Below are 15575 nucleotides of genomic sequence, written 5' to 3'. Positions count from 1 at the left end.
GAGCAAGCATTGTTCTAAAGATTTCTGGTCAATAAATAAATTATGTTTACTAGATTTTATTATTGATCACTAATCGCTGATTTAATAAAGTGTTTTACATATCAATAGACAGTAGTGGGCAAAAAAAATTGGGACAAGAATGAAAAATGCTGGGCTCAGAATGATAATCTTTTATATTTGTTAACATTCAATTTGCAACAGTCATGAGATTAAAATTGAGTGAGATTGATGAAGAAAAAACTAGAACTATGTCCCTTTTCTTACACAGGAAGACCTCAGCCAGGAGGAGGCTGTGGAATGTGGCACACAGGAGGAGGCTGTGGAATGTGGCAGCCAGGAGGAGGTGGGGGTTAGTGGCAGCCAGGAGGAGGCTGGGCCCAGTAGGAGACTCACAGAATCTCAGGTCCCTCCCCTCCGCCTTCCAACCAAAAGACCCAGGAAAGGTAGTAACGTGGAGGAGTCAGTGCTCAGGCTGATTGGGGAGGCTTCTGCGGCCCTCAGAGCCACCCCCACTCGTGAAGAGGCCTTTGCCTCCATGGCTGCCACCAAGGCCAACACCTCATGTGTGAGGAACTCATTTATAAAACTTTAACTAAGTGGGTGAGGGGTCAAATCACACCCAATACCCACCTGTGTGAGTTGCATCATCCTCCTCCTCCTCTTCCTGCCACAACTCCACCACCACAGACACAGCCTGGATGGAAGAGTGGAAGGAAGACAAGAAAGTGATGGCCTGGGTTCAGTCTGGTCTAACAAAAGATGCAGGCTCTTGTATGACCACAGCCTGGGGACATGTATGTCATATGCTGCTGTTCATGATCTCTTGGACTTCTGGACCAGATTGTACTCCCTTATATATGGACTCCTCAGGCCACCAATTTTGCATTAAAATAGTTGATATGTACCCTGGGGGCCAAAGGCTTCACCAATTTCGGCAGTTTCTCCAGCGTTGCCTTCCCTCTTTCTTTGGTTATGACCCCTTAATAAAGGTATTTTTTTAAATAATACTCGGCTATGTGTGTTTTCCTTCAAAAAGGACAGTTTGTTCGTGAGTAGGCAGGTACATCTCAAAAATACAATGTCAAAAATACAATGTGAAATTAACAAGAAACACCAACACCAAGCAACCTCCTTGAGATTAAATAATACAAGATAATAATCGTGTTGTGGTAACTTGACACACAAAACACGCCCAAAACTATTCTGGAGATCAAAAAAAAAATTAAAAAACAACAGGAGATCAGGATTTAAATAAATAAAAACAAATAATACAAAATATAAAAAACATAAAAATAAACAATATTTTCGGGAGATGTGACAAATCAAAATATTATATTCATGAAATCACGAGAATAATAATGAAATCACGATAATAATGAAAGAAGTTTGTGAGAAGTCTGTGTGAATATGAGCAGCAAAACAACTTCATTCTTCTAGCATTATAAAGAAGAAGAGAGTGCACTGCATTAAACAATTTAAAACATTGCAGCGTGACGAAAGTGCTATATCCATTACGAGCGCTAATTTTACCAGACCGAGCAGTTCTGTCTCGAAATTTATTCTGAGCATGCATGGCACTTTGTGCGTTGGAATTGGCCACACATGGTCAGAAATTACGTGAACAGATTTTGTTGTCGGAAAATTTTATAGCCTGCTCTCAAACTTTGTGTGTCGGAAATTCCAATAGAAAAAGTCCGATGGAGCCCACACATGGTCGGAATTTCCAACAACAAGCTCTGATCTCACATTTTCCGTCGGAAATTCCAATCGTGTGTACAGGGCATAAGAGTATACACAAATGCTAAGAGTCTAGCTAACAAAATTGTGGATCTGGAGCTGCTTTTACATGAGGAAGACTTAGACTTTGTGGGAATAACTGAAACTTGGTTTGACAGCTCACATGATTGGCTGGCCAAAATACAGGGGTATTCCTTGTACATGAACTACGGTCATTGCTACATGAAATTTTTTGGGACCAAATTCTGGGATCATTGAACACAGAAGAGAAATGGGAATGCTTTAGGAGCGTATTAAAGAAAGGTATCAAACAGTGCATTCCAATGGGCAATAAATAAAGAAGAGCGGAAATTAAACCTTTATGGTTAAACCATAATATGAGTAGCCTCATAAAGGAGAACAGTATGGCTTTTAAAAATGTAAAGCGAATGGGTCACAATTAGCATACAAGGAATGCAATAAGAAATGTAAAATCGCAATTAGGACGGCTAAAAAGGATTACGAGAGACACATAACAGAAGTGAGTGAAAATAAGCCCAAATTTATTTTCAGATATATTAACAGTAAAAAGACAAAATCAGAGCAAATTGCACACTTAAAAGACAAGGATGGGAGGATGGTTACTGATAACTCAGAGAAGACAACTGTCCTAAATGCCTTCTTTTCCACAGTTTTTACACAAGAAAAAGAAGGATTTACCGACAGGGACTGTAGTGTTAGTGACACAACATGTGGCATACCCTTGTGGCTAACAGAGGCCGGAGTCAATGAAAGACTTAATAGACTTAACACAAATAAATCACCAGGACCAGATGGCTTACACCCAAGAGTCCTCAGAGAACTCAGTCAAGTTATAGCCAGGCCATTACTCCTGATCTTTGTGGACAGCATAATGACAGGCTTGGTACCAGCTGATTGGAGAAATGCCAACATGGTACCAATATTCAAAAAAGAACATAGACATTTTCCTGGGAATTACAGGCCAGTCAGCCTAACATCAATAGTGGGTAAATTATTGGAGGGGAGGATTAGGGACTATATCCAACGTTTTACTGAGGGGAAGAATAACATTAGTGGTAATCAGCATGGGTTTATGAGGGGATGTTCCTGCCAGACCAATCTGCCAACATTCTACGAGGAATTGAGCAGTCATCTAGATAGGGGGAGGCCTGTGGTTGTGGTGTATCTGGACTTTGCAAAAGCATACAGTCCCCCATAAACTATTAATTTACAAGCTGAGGTCTGCAGGCTTAGACTATAGGGTTTGTGCTTGGGTAAAAAACTGGTTACAGGGACAGGTCCAAAGGGTAGGACTCAGGTACTCAGGTACTCAGACTGGTCTGGAGTGGTGAGTGGGGTACCCCAAGGTTCTGTCTTGGGATCAATTCAATTCAACATATTCATAAATGATATAGAGTTTGGGATAACTAGTTCAGTCTCAGTTTTTGCGGATGACACAAAGATAAGCAGCGTAATAAACTCGCATCGGGACATAGAAATTTTGCATAGAGACCTGAATATAATAAAGAAGTGGGCAGACAAATGGCAAATGAGGTTTAATGTGGAGAAATGTAAAGTAATGCACTTGGGGTCAAAAAACATAAATTAAAAATATTCACTAGGTGAAGAACAGCTGGGAGAATCAAGGATGGAGAAGGATCTAGGGGGGCTAATAGATGACAGATTGAGTAACAGCATGCAGTGCCAAGATGCAGGTACAAAAGCAGGCAGAATATTAGCATGCATAAAAAAGGGATATACTTCAGGGACAAAACTATAATTCTACCACTTTATAAAACTCTGGTTAGGCCTCATTTGGAGTTTTCTGTGCAGTTCTGGTCACCAGTCCTCCGAAGGGATGTGCTAGAGCTGGAGAGAGTTCAAGGAAGGGCAATGAAACTAATAAGGGGACTGGAGCACCTCAATAATGAGGAACGGCTGCAAACACTGAATTTACTCTCGCTGTAGATGAGACATTTGAGAGGGTACATGATAGCGATCTACAAATATCTCAATGGGGATTCCAGCATAGGAAATAAACTATTCAGTCCTAGGGAGTGTAAAAGGACACTGAGCACACAATGAGACTGGAGGAGAAGCAGTTTAACCGTAAACTGCGTAGGGGGTTCTTCACTGTTAGGGAATAAGGATGTGGAACTCTCTCCCACAGCTAAAAGACTCTTAGATGTACATCTCAAAGGATACAACATACGAGGATATGGGAAATCATTATAGACACTGATACACATGCACCTACACAGGTTGAACTGGATGGACTATTGTCTTTTTTTTGGCCTTACTGACTATGTAACTACGTAACTATGTAACCTCTGGACCCCTTTACATTACACAGCCCTGCACCTCTTGACCTCTTTACATTACCAGCCCCCAACCTCTGGGCCCCTTTGCATTACACAGCCCCCACACCTCTGGACCCCTTTACATTACACAGCCCCCCACACCTCTGGACCCCTTTACATTACACAGCCCCTACCCCCCCACAGCTCTGCCCCTTCCTACCTTATTTGGGCATGCAGAGTGAGAGACACGGGAGAGAGGAGCTGGGAGCAGGAGGCAGAATGGGAGAGAGAAACAGAAGTGCTGAATAGATAGTGGGAGCTGCTGGAGTTAACTTTCCAAGTTAACCAGCAGGTGATTGATTGCTAGGTGGTCCTAGCAACCAATCACCTGCTGGTTAACTTGGAAAGTTAACTCTGGCAGCTCCCACTGTCTATTCAGTGCAGCTGTTTCTCTCTCCCTTTCTGCTTCTGCTCCCTGCTCCAGTATCCTGTGTTAGAGAGTGGTGGAGGCAATGTGGTGGCAGGCCCTGGGTGTCACCCCTTTGGTGGGTGTCACCCAGGTGCGGCCAGCACCCCCATAGCAATACCACTGATTGAAGGGCAAACAGGATTGTGCCAGCTCACATTGCTGCAGTGTTTCTCTATCCTCTCCTCACACCGATACAGCATGTGAGGAGAGGAGAGAGAAACCCTGCAGCAGTGCAAGCTGAACTGGCCATGACGCTGGCTTGTTGACAAGTGATCGCTCTATCATTGGACAGAGTGATCATATGGTAAAGGGCCACTGTGATTAGCCCTTTGCCCTGATTCACGATGCGCTGGGTCCCGAGGACCCAGTCATCATGGACACTTCCGGCTGCACTCCCTGGGGGCGCATGAGAAGCACAAGCACGGGAGGCCATGATTTGATGGCCTCCCAGAACTAGCTGGCTGCACTGTAGCCATCATTTGGCTATAGTGCGGTCGTCAAGTGGTTAAAATCAAGAAATCATTATCCAAGTTTTATTATTTTGCCGTAAATACACCTTTAAAATATTGCACAACCTATGTAGACAGTACTGAATCATAATTACTAGGCCAATTTTCAAAAGGACCCCACTAGCTATTTTAATCCCCTCCAGTCTGGGTGAATTCTGACATTTTTCTTATATATATGTAGAAAAAAGACATTTTCTTGCTAGAAAATTACTTAGATCCTCCAAGCATTATATATATTTTAAGGTCTTAAGGAATAAAATAGATGTTGTTAAATTTTTTTAAGCAGCACAATATTTGCACAGCAGTTTTTCAAACTTTTTGGAAAAAAATACACTTTAATTAATTTAAGTGAACCCAAAAACAATATAATACCCAATTTGTATTAAAATAAAAAAGATGATGTTATGCCGAGTAAATAGATATGAATCATACCTTGCTTTAAAACTGCGTACACCCGCAGAAAAGCGCCAAACTACAGCACCTGAAAATATTTATAGACGTAAAAGTCTTTACAGGTTACCAGTTTAGAGTTACACAGAACTGGTACTAGCATTATTGCTCGCGCTGATGTTCACGATGATACCTCACATGTGTGGTGAGATTACGTCTACAAACGTGTAAGGGACCTAAGCGTACGTTTGCATTTGTGCATTTGTGCTTTAAAAAAAAAAATGTGTTATTTATTTTATTTAATATTTTTACACTGTACTTTTTATTTTATTATATTCTTTTATTAAACTTTGATAAGAAAAATGAGGGGAATAACTGCGCTACAGTGAAATACATAAACAATAACAATTATAGCCGCGATTCATTTATGTAACACAAACACAGTGAAATTAAATAAGAAAAAAGGGGAGACTACACTACATGCCTACTATTGGCTACTAACATGTGAGCTTAACTTTTTACTTATCCAATAAAGTCAATGATTTTACACTATATGGAGCCTTTGTTTCCTTCTATGACCGTATCTGCAATGCTGTGGGCTGATGTCTGAGTACCTGTCAGTGTGAACATCTTTAGCCTGACCCTGCAGTCTTTGATGTCCCATCTCGGAATAAGGTCTCTGATCCATTGGTCGTGGTTCGAAGCCGTCCTTTTTATGGAGAGATCTGGGGTCTTTTAGACTCCAGATCTCTCCTCTGGCCTTTAGAGCATCTGATTAAATCAAGATCAGTTTGATCAGATGATTAAACAAGCCAGTAACAGCTTGTAAACAACAAACTGAAACTGGAAGTGACAATATCCTTGTCGCTTCTGATTTTTGACATCACACAGTGGGAAGAACAACATAAGTTCCTCTCATTTTGTCCAGGGAAGTCAATGCTGCTGGTCGCATTCTTCCTTGGCTCCCTGATTGGATCAAGAGAGCCAGGTAAAGGTGGCGATGGCAGTAGGAAGGGGGACCCATCGTAAAAAGCAATATCAAATATAGCCCCACAAGAGAAAACCCAGCGCAAAAAGAGTAAGACCAGTATACAACCCTCAGAGTTAAAAACAAAAAAAGAAAAGGTAATGAATTTAAAGACAATGTTCATAAAAATAAAGTCCATATAATATAATGAATACAACTGGGAATACACTGTAACAGTGTCAACAGTCTCTCCTTCAAGCAAGTTCTGGAGTCATGTAAAAACAAGGAGGAGGAGAGAGAGCGCCACTGCCCAGGCTTAACACTGAAAGGAAAATCAATAAAAAACTGGATAAGTATTGCACTCACACACACATGGATATAACACACCCTATTAGTTTGTTCAGTGGAAACAGGAATTGTACCACTCTCAATGTAATGTTAATAAAAGGCAATGTAAAAAAAATTTAGGAGATGCACCCACATGAAGATTGTGTAACACAGCAATTAATGTGTCCAGTAGGTAGCATCCTTCTGATGGTACCTAATAGAGATATATGAAGGGTGGATAGGGAACTGCTCCTGGCGAATGGTCTCATCACTGGATGAAAAAATGCGGTGGCAAAGAAACAAAACCAAAGGGAGAGTTGGCTACTCTTAAGTGTAGTATTATTTATTAAATAGAAAAGATATGTGGCAATGACCAAAAGATCACCGCTCCTCACCAAGGACATATATGTACATATAGTGGATGGTAAGTGGTTAAACCAGATAGTCATCAATAAAGTGTAATTATTTCATAGAAAAAGTCCCCAAAACATTGTAGTGCTTTGTATAAAGTGATCAATCACTTGGACCAGGCATCATATTGAATATGAAGCAATTTTAAAATCTAGAAATAAACATTATAGTGTAATTATTTGACAGTAAAAGGCGGCAAAATATTGTAATGCCTACTTGTACTGTTTTAAATCATTGGTACTAGACCCCGTTTTGAACATAACCCCAACCTCCTGTTTTATAATCAAGTTATCAACATTAGATTGTAATTTTTTTATGAAAACAGCCCCCTAAATATTGTAGTACCTAGGCATGCAGTATTTAGTTGTAATAGGTCCTAATTTTAACAGGACAACCATAAGCAAAAATAAAAAGAAATCAACATTAGAATGTAATTTATTCATTATCAAGCCCCCAGAATATTTCAGTACCTTCGTGCACAGTATTGGATTACTTGGACTAGACAATATTTTGAACAGAACCCTAACTAGCCATTTTAAAACCTAGAAATCAACAACAGAGTGTAAATGTAGAAATAGCTGGAATACATGCAAATAGTGCACAAATTAGGTGAAGCTGAAACCACTAATAGATTCCTTCTAATGTCAAACTGTGAAATAAAAGCGCTGCACTAGGATACAAAGATAAACATTATTTCCCTTTAACTCATTATACATAAGAAAAAATGAATGAAGTGCAAATATTAAATACAAATATTAGTTAAATATGAAAGAAAAGTGCCCATGCAGATGTAAATGAATAAAACCAAAACCAAAGAAAGTCCTGTATTACATGTGCATCATTTCAAACTCTTTGTAGTTTTCAAGATGTGCCAGCAACATCCACCAACACCCAAAAGATGAAAAAGGTACAGGTTTACCAGGCTACAATGACCCCCTTTTTCAGAGCGGTCAGCATAAACTTAATATTATTCAACAGCAATAGTGGCACTTCTCATGGAATACCGGGGGAAAACATCTGTAGACCCAGCACCGAATGGACTGCCCCAGATCTCTATTGGCTCAAATCCATGTAGAAACAAACAGATAAACACTCCTCATGGTGTTGTACCTTATTGCATACCCATTTACAACATTGTATACTGGAAGTGATCTGAAATTACTATCTGATCACCAGTCGGGTGATTATTTTTACAATGCGCATGTCATGTACTTATTTTTAATATAATAAATTTACTTTTTAACATACTACACCATGAGGAGCATATATCTGTTTGTTCCTACATGGATTTGAGCGAAAAGAGATCTAGAGGAGTCCATTCGGTGCTGGATCTAGATGTTTATCCTGGTGTTCCATGAGCAAAAGTGCCACTATTGCTATTAAATAATATTGAGCACATACTGACCGCTCTAATGTCTAATTGTTGTCTGGTAAGCCTGCACCTTTATCATCTTTTTTTGGTGTTGGTGGATATAGCTGGCACATCTTGAAAACTACTAAGAGATTAAAATGATGCACATGTAATACAGCATTTCTTTGGTTTCAGGATTTTTCATTTACCTGTCTTCCCCTCAACCTTAGGTGTGGTTGTGGGGGTCTGTGGACTGGGGGGCTTATCGGAATCTGGAAGCCCCCTTTAACAACGGGGGCCCCCTGGATCCCACCCCCCATGTGAATGAATTTGGGGTACATAGTTGTTTTGCTTGCATCTATCTAGTAAGGTTACTCTGTGGTATAATCAAGGAAGCTGAGATTTCTGCAGTGTGTAAATTGTGCTTTTACTACACAAAGATGCTGTACATACAAAACTATTACAATATTAGTAATACAATACAAGACTGACAGATATCTATAACAAGCAAAATGCCTAGCAAACTGAACAGTCTATGATCTATAACAGTACAAATACACTTAAAGGTTACTTATCTTCTGTTACTGTATGTTCGTGATCTCCATTGGCAACAATTTTTTCTGGAGCCTCAGGCACTGTTCTTCTATCATGGGTGGCTTCTGATGTTATAGCATGATGGTGTGTGTGTGTCTCCCTACTCACCCCCTTTTATGTGTCAGGCTGTTTGCCATAGCTACCAAACAACAGAAAACATGCCTGTTTACTGTAGCTGTAGAAACAATGGACTGTTGAAAACTGCATCTACGTACCCATTGTCTAATCAGGCCAACACCTGACAGTAATCTAACAGTCATTCTTTCAGTTTGAGAGCTGAAAGGACCTCAAACACCTAAATCTCTTTCTTGTGTACTGTATCAATAGAGACAATAGCCTGTTGAAAACTGTAACAATACAATACAACAATAATATTTACCCCCATTGTATGAAACAGCATTTGTTTGAGAAATCTACTCAAGACAAAAACTGACAATATCTCTATGACCAACCACTATTGTGTAATGTTATGTCCCATGTATCGTAAGTCTAATTAATAAAAAAAAAAAAAATCAACACAATAGTACCCCTACCCATTCAGCAAAAAAGTGTCAAAATAAATAAAACCAGTAGACAGGTTTTTGAAAATTCCTTTAATAAAAATAAAAAAACAAGATCCATGGTCAATCATCACGCCCGCCACACCGCCGACTTGAAAAAAAAATTCTGCCCACCGTGAAAAAGGAGGGAAAAAGGAGGAAAACGTGAAGGACAAGAAAAGAAATGACAGGCGTAATGAAGAAGCCGATTTGCGTACGAATGCTGTTGAGTGGAAATTTAGAAAACTCAAAAGAATGAGTGGCAACCGAGGTGAGCCAGGAGGTGACTGGCCAGGTCACTGATAGCTCGGGTGCCTGTTTGTGCTCGTCACAAACCTGTGAAACATAGCCCCAGGGCAGGGAGCTGCAGTCTGGTATTTCTAAGTAAGAATGTTATCTGTAGTTTATTGATGTATGTTCGGCCTGCTAATGCTTGCACTGGCAGCAAGCTTGATGTTGAGCAACCTTGTCTGCGTAGGTGAAGGGTCGCCCTTCAAAAACAGAGTGTCATGCACAGAAAGGTGTGACAATTAGTAACACCTACTGAGCAACTCAAATCGTGTATGTGAAGTAAAACATTTTGTGAAAGGGTGTTTAAGGAAAAATGCGAGGGGAGGTCCCTTGTACTACTCACCAGATTTGATGCCCTAGCTTGCGAAGTCCTGGTTGGGGTCGAGAACTGGGTAGACCGGGAACCTGTAGTAGGGTGACATAGGTGTTTGAATTAAAAAGGGGTTGCAAAGAGCTGTTTGGGGGCATAGCTGGCCCCCTGGTGAAGGTGCGAGCCCTATCGTCAGTGTGTGTTTTGTTTTTTGTTTGTCTTATTTAGGAAATACTGTGCAAACCTGGTGCAGGATGGACCAACTTGAGCTCTACTGACCTAAAGGGAAAATGACAGAGAATGGGTGAATGGCCGATTTGCCACTGGAGACGATGAGTGGCCGAATTGAGTGCCACTGGAGATGTGCTTGCAATGACTGCAAGTAAGCAGCCTTATCAGGAAGGTGAAAACAAAGATAGCGGAATTTGAGTATGTGGGAACGACTGACCGCAACAAACGTCCGAATAGATGGAGTGAGATATGTATGTTATGCACCTGATTTGTGTAATGTAAAGCTGAGGATCCAAATTGTTGTGTCACCGCGTTGTCCTGCCAATGTGACTAGATTCGAATCAGGGTGAAGAGTAATAAATATGTAGTGTGTAGAGTCGAGGATCCAAATCGTTGTGCCGCCACAATGTAACGCCAATGCGGCTAAATTTGGGATTGGGCTGAAGAGCAAGTGAATGGTGTGGTGTGTAGAGCCGAGGATCGGAATCGTTGTGCCGCTGTGATGTAACTACGATACGACTAGATTCAGATCGGGCTGAAGTGTGAGTGAATGGTGTGGTGTGTAGAGTCGAGGATCCGAATCGTTGTGGCGCCACGAAGTAACGCCAATGCGACTAGATTCTGATTGGGCTGAAGGGTGAGTAAATGATGTGGTGTATAGAGCCGTGGATCCGAATCGTTGTGCGACTGTGATGTAGCGCCGATGTGACTAGATTGTGACCAGGCTGAAGAGTGAGTAAATGGTGTGATGTGTAGAGCCAAGGATCCGAATTGTTGTGCCGCTGCGATGTAACACCGATGTGACTAGATTCGGATCGGGCTGAGGAGTCAGTGAATGGTGTGGTATGTAGAGGTAAGGATTTGGAACATATGCCGCTGGTGCGACTCGATTCAGAACTGGCTGTGGTGTGAGTGAGTAGTGTGGATTCGAATCGTTCGTGCCGCAGAGGCAACTTGATATGAATCTGCCTGAGCAGGGGGCTGACATGAGTCATTACATTGCCAATGCAACTGGACTCGAATGGGGTATAGAAACATACGAATGGGTGGTAGTGACTTTTGAAAAACCTACTAGGTATGAATACATATGAATGATATGGTAAGTTTACGAAGCTGTGGGAATAAGGCAAGGAACCTACGACATGTGGTGACGACAGTTTAAGAATAGGGAACATGACAACCATCGGATCGTTGGGTGTAGAAAAAAGGTAATAACAAATCCTACCTTCAACAGAGAGCGCGGAACGATTGACAAAAACCTACGAACGGGTAATTGCAACACCCTGGAATTTGAATACACAGACTCACGATCACGCAGTGAGCTGGCAGAGTCGGCCCAGTGATGTAACACCGCGCACTGTAACCAACAAAAGACCACAGTGGGTGGTCTGTTTAAATACCCCCCGGGCTCCTCCCTTAATTTTAGGTCACCATACTAGCCTTTATATATATATATATATATATATATATATATATATATATATATATATATATATATATATATATATATATATACAAACACACACTCTTATAATTAAATGTAAAAAACATTTCAAAATATATTAAAATATGGTCGTGTCAGTAGGGCTGAAGGAGTGGGTGGTGTCAGTAATTTTTTTTTTTATTATTTTATTTTTGTATTATTTTTTACAATTGTATTTTTAAATTAATTCTTTCACTTTTTTTTAGGAGCCCCCTGGGGTGGCTTTGGAGACATATCAGCAGTGCGAATCTGCGCCGCACTGGGTGATTAGGGTGTGCCCAGGCACACCTGGCACACCCCCTGCGCACGCTTATGATATATATATATCTCAGCATGGTCACCAGGACAATTAGCACAGGGAGCAATACAAACCTGACAGAGACTTTAATCCTTCCCAGCTCTAGCCAGTGCAAAATAAGTTTCAGTATACATACATTGACATTTGTTTTTAAATTTCTCATATCACCAACATGCAAGGGCCTGTTAAATTAATACTTACAGTACAATAATGCCAGGCATGTTTTTTGATAGACTAAAAAACTGATGTAAAAAAATTTGTATCCACCTGATCTGAAGCATACATGAATCTGTTATTTTTAGTTTTTCCTATACAAGCCTTGATTCTAATTTAAACAATGTAGATCATATCAGGTATATAAGAAACATATTATAAAAGTATCATCGGAATATACAAAAATCACCATTTTATATTATTAAAAAAATATATTAAAAAAAATATTTCAGTAATACAGCTATTTGTATGTACTATTTGCTCACAGATAAAATGTAAGTAATATGTACAGTATCAACCTTATATCTATGTTGATATTATCATATAATTTGCTGTAGAGTTTAACAAGAATAAATATACATATATTCATTCAAAACCTATTCAAATTGAAAATGCATTTAGTGATTTCACCACACAACACTAATCTTTCCTTCCTCAGACTGAAGTCATTTTCTAATTAAGTAACTGAAGAAATGAAGAGTTCTGGCTGATTGCCTCATTTCCTAACGCAATTCCTTCCTTGCACATTTAAACAGCACAAATAACTCTAAGGCTCTTTAATTCTGTGATATTGCATTTCCTTGCATAAATGTTGCTCTGTGCCTATTTCTAAAGCTCTGGACAGTGACAACATAAAATCTTAATTAGCTTGTTTCCCTACAATATAAAAGAGACTCAATTCGTGTACTCAGATATTTGGTTATTTGCACATTTTGTTAATATATATTTTTTATATTTGCTTTATCAGTTAGCTTTTACCAGCTTTTATTTTGTATACCTATTAAATTATCATTCTCTAATATTTTTTTTTTAATCCAAATCTTAATTTATTGATACTCCAGTATAAGCTTAAGTTACAAGGGTCATTTTTATTTTTCATTTTCAGTTATCATTTGAGCATACATTATATTTGAGCTCATACTCAGATGTATTTTATCTCCCTAAAGTGTAACTCTACTTTTGTTTGAAAAAAAAAACCTTTGGATGTTATATGTATATTGCAAGGATTTTAATAAGCTTTGTTGTAGTTTGTACCCTATTTTTTCTGAAGAAAATGCTGTTTGTTTCATTGTGTCCTTTCAAAACTGATTTTTAAATGGCAGGGCCTAATTCATTATAATCACTTGATGCACTTTCAGTGTTCTAATACGAATGTTGTGGGGGGGGTATAGTGGCGCTCAGATGAGCACCGCAGTTCTCCACATTATAATGAGGAATGTTGCAGCATCTGCATCCCTTTAGAAATATGTAACCCTTAGGGAGTATCTCACAAAAAATTAAATTACTATTGCAAAGGATGCCTAAAATTTTACTTGTATTTACTTGCCAACCGCCACAAGCAGATTCACTGCGGCAGGGCGGCAGCTCTGCACTGGATCACATATCTGATATGTGTTCAGCGCTCCCAGGTAGGGGGCACGTACCAGTGTTGCCAACCTATCAGATTGAAATTTGCTGACACGACACACCAAATTTTTACCGCCATTTACAAAAGTTACAAAATTACAGTTTTAAGTGCAAATTTCAGTATTTAGGCTATAAACAAGTACAATATGCAATTAGCAATGTGATTAAGGTAGATAATAAGGCAAAAAACATATTTCTTATTTTATTTTCAATATAGTAAGTAAGTAGCACTGAGTCTTTTAAAGATTTCATTTTTTGCCACAAGTTTTTGGAAAATGAAGACATAAAATGAAAAATTATTTCAATAGGGACTGGAGTAAAATGGCAACAGGTGCTTTGGACTGATGAGTCAAATTTGAAATATTTGGCTGTAGCAGGAGGCAGTTTGTTCTTCGAAGGGCTGGAGAGTGGTAGAATAATGAGTGTCTGCAGGCAACAGTGCAGCATGGTGAAGATTCCTTGCAAGTTTGGGGCTGCATTTCTGCAAATGGAGTTGAAGATTTTGTCAGGATCAATGCTCTACTCAATACTGAGAAATACAGGCAGATACTTATCAATCATGCCATACCACCAGGGTGGTGTGTGTGACTGGCCCCAAATTTATTCTGCAGCAGAACAACAACCCCACATATGCAGCCAATGTCATTAAGAACAATCTTCAGCAGAAAGAATAGGGATGAGCTTCGAGTTCGAGTCGAACTCATGTTCGACTCGAACATTGGCTGTTCGCAAGTTCGCCGAACAGCAAACAATTTGGGGTGTTCACGGCAAATTCGAATGCCGCAGAACACCCTTTAAAAGTCTATGGGAGAAATCAAAAGTGCTAATTTTAAAGGCTTATATGCAAGTTATTGTCATAAAAAGTGTTTGGGGACCCGGGTCCTGCCCCAGGGGACATGGATCAAAAAAAAAAAAAGTTTTAAAAACGGACGTTTTTTCAGGAGCAGTGATTTTAATAATGCTTAAAGTCAAACAATAAAAGTGTAATATCCCTTTAAATTTTGTACCTGGGGGGTGTCTATAGTATGCCTGTAAAGGCGCTCATGTTTCCCGTGTTTAGAACAGTCTGACAGCAAAATGACATTTTGAAGGAAAAATTCCATTTAAAACTACCCGCGGCTATTGCATTGCCGACAATACACATAGAAGTTCATTGATAAAAATGGCATGGGAATTCAACACAGGGAAACCCCGAACCAAAATAAAAAAAAAAAATGACGTGGGAGCCCCCCTAAATTCCATACCAGGCCCTTCAGGTCTGGTATGGATATTAAGGGGAACTCCAGACAAAATTTAAAAAAAAAATGACGTGGGGTTCCCCCTAAATTCCATACCAGACCCTTCAGTCTGGTATGACTCCAAGATGTTTGGAACAACCTACCTTTCGAGTTCCTTCAAACCCTGCATGCAAGTATATCTAGAAAAATTTAAGTATTGATGCTGTTTTGAAGGCAATGGGTGCATTGATTTGAATTGGATTTCTCTTCTGTTCTTTTACTTTGCATTTTGTTAATTGATAAAAATAAACTATTAACACTTCTATTTCTGAAAGCATGCATAAATTACAGCATTTTTTATACACCTGCCTAAGACTTTTGCAGAGTTCTGTATAGAGTTCTGTTCTGCCCCCTTGTCCTCTGTGATGACCTTGAGTCATCACAGAGTTATCATGAGTGAATAACTCAACACCAAGTTCACTATATGGACCAATTATGTATTTGTACATGTTGATCATATCCCCCTTTATT

General features: G+C 39.6%; 1 protein-coding gene across 1 annotated transcript in view; it reads left to right on the top strand.

Moving 5' to 3' along the window:
* The window catches only part of LOC141146025 (uncharacterized), a 130590-nt gene that overhangs the window by 15844 nt on the left and 99171 nt on the right, over positions 1-15575 (top strand). Inside the window, exon 3 of the mRNA XM_073632794.1 lies at positions 3072-3082. Within this exon, the coding sequence (XP_073488895.1) occupies positions 3072-3082 (11 nt within the window). The remainder of the gene's footprint in view (positions 1-3071; positions 3083-15575) is intronic.

This window comes from Aquarana catesbeiana, linkage group LG05 (genome assembly GCF_042186555.1).
Source record: "Aquarana catesbeiana isolate 2022-GZ linkage group LG05, ASM4218655v1, whole genome shotgun sequence".
Taxonomy (NCBI): domain Eukaryota; kingdom Metazoa; phylum Chordata; class Amphibia; order Anura; family Ranidae; genus Aquarana; species Aquarana catesbeiana.
The sequence above is the reverse complement of the archived record's forward strand: the minus strand, read 5'-3'. Positions and strand labels throughout refer to the sequence as shown.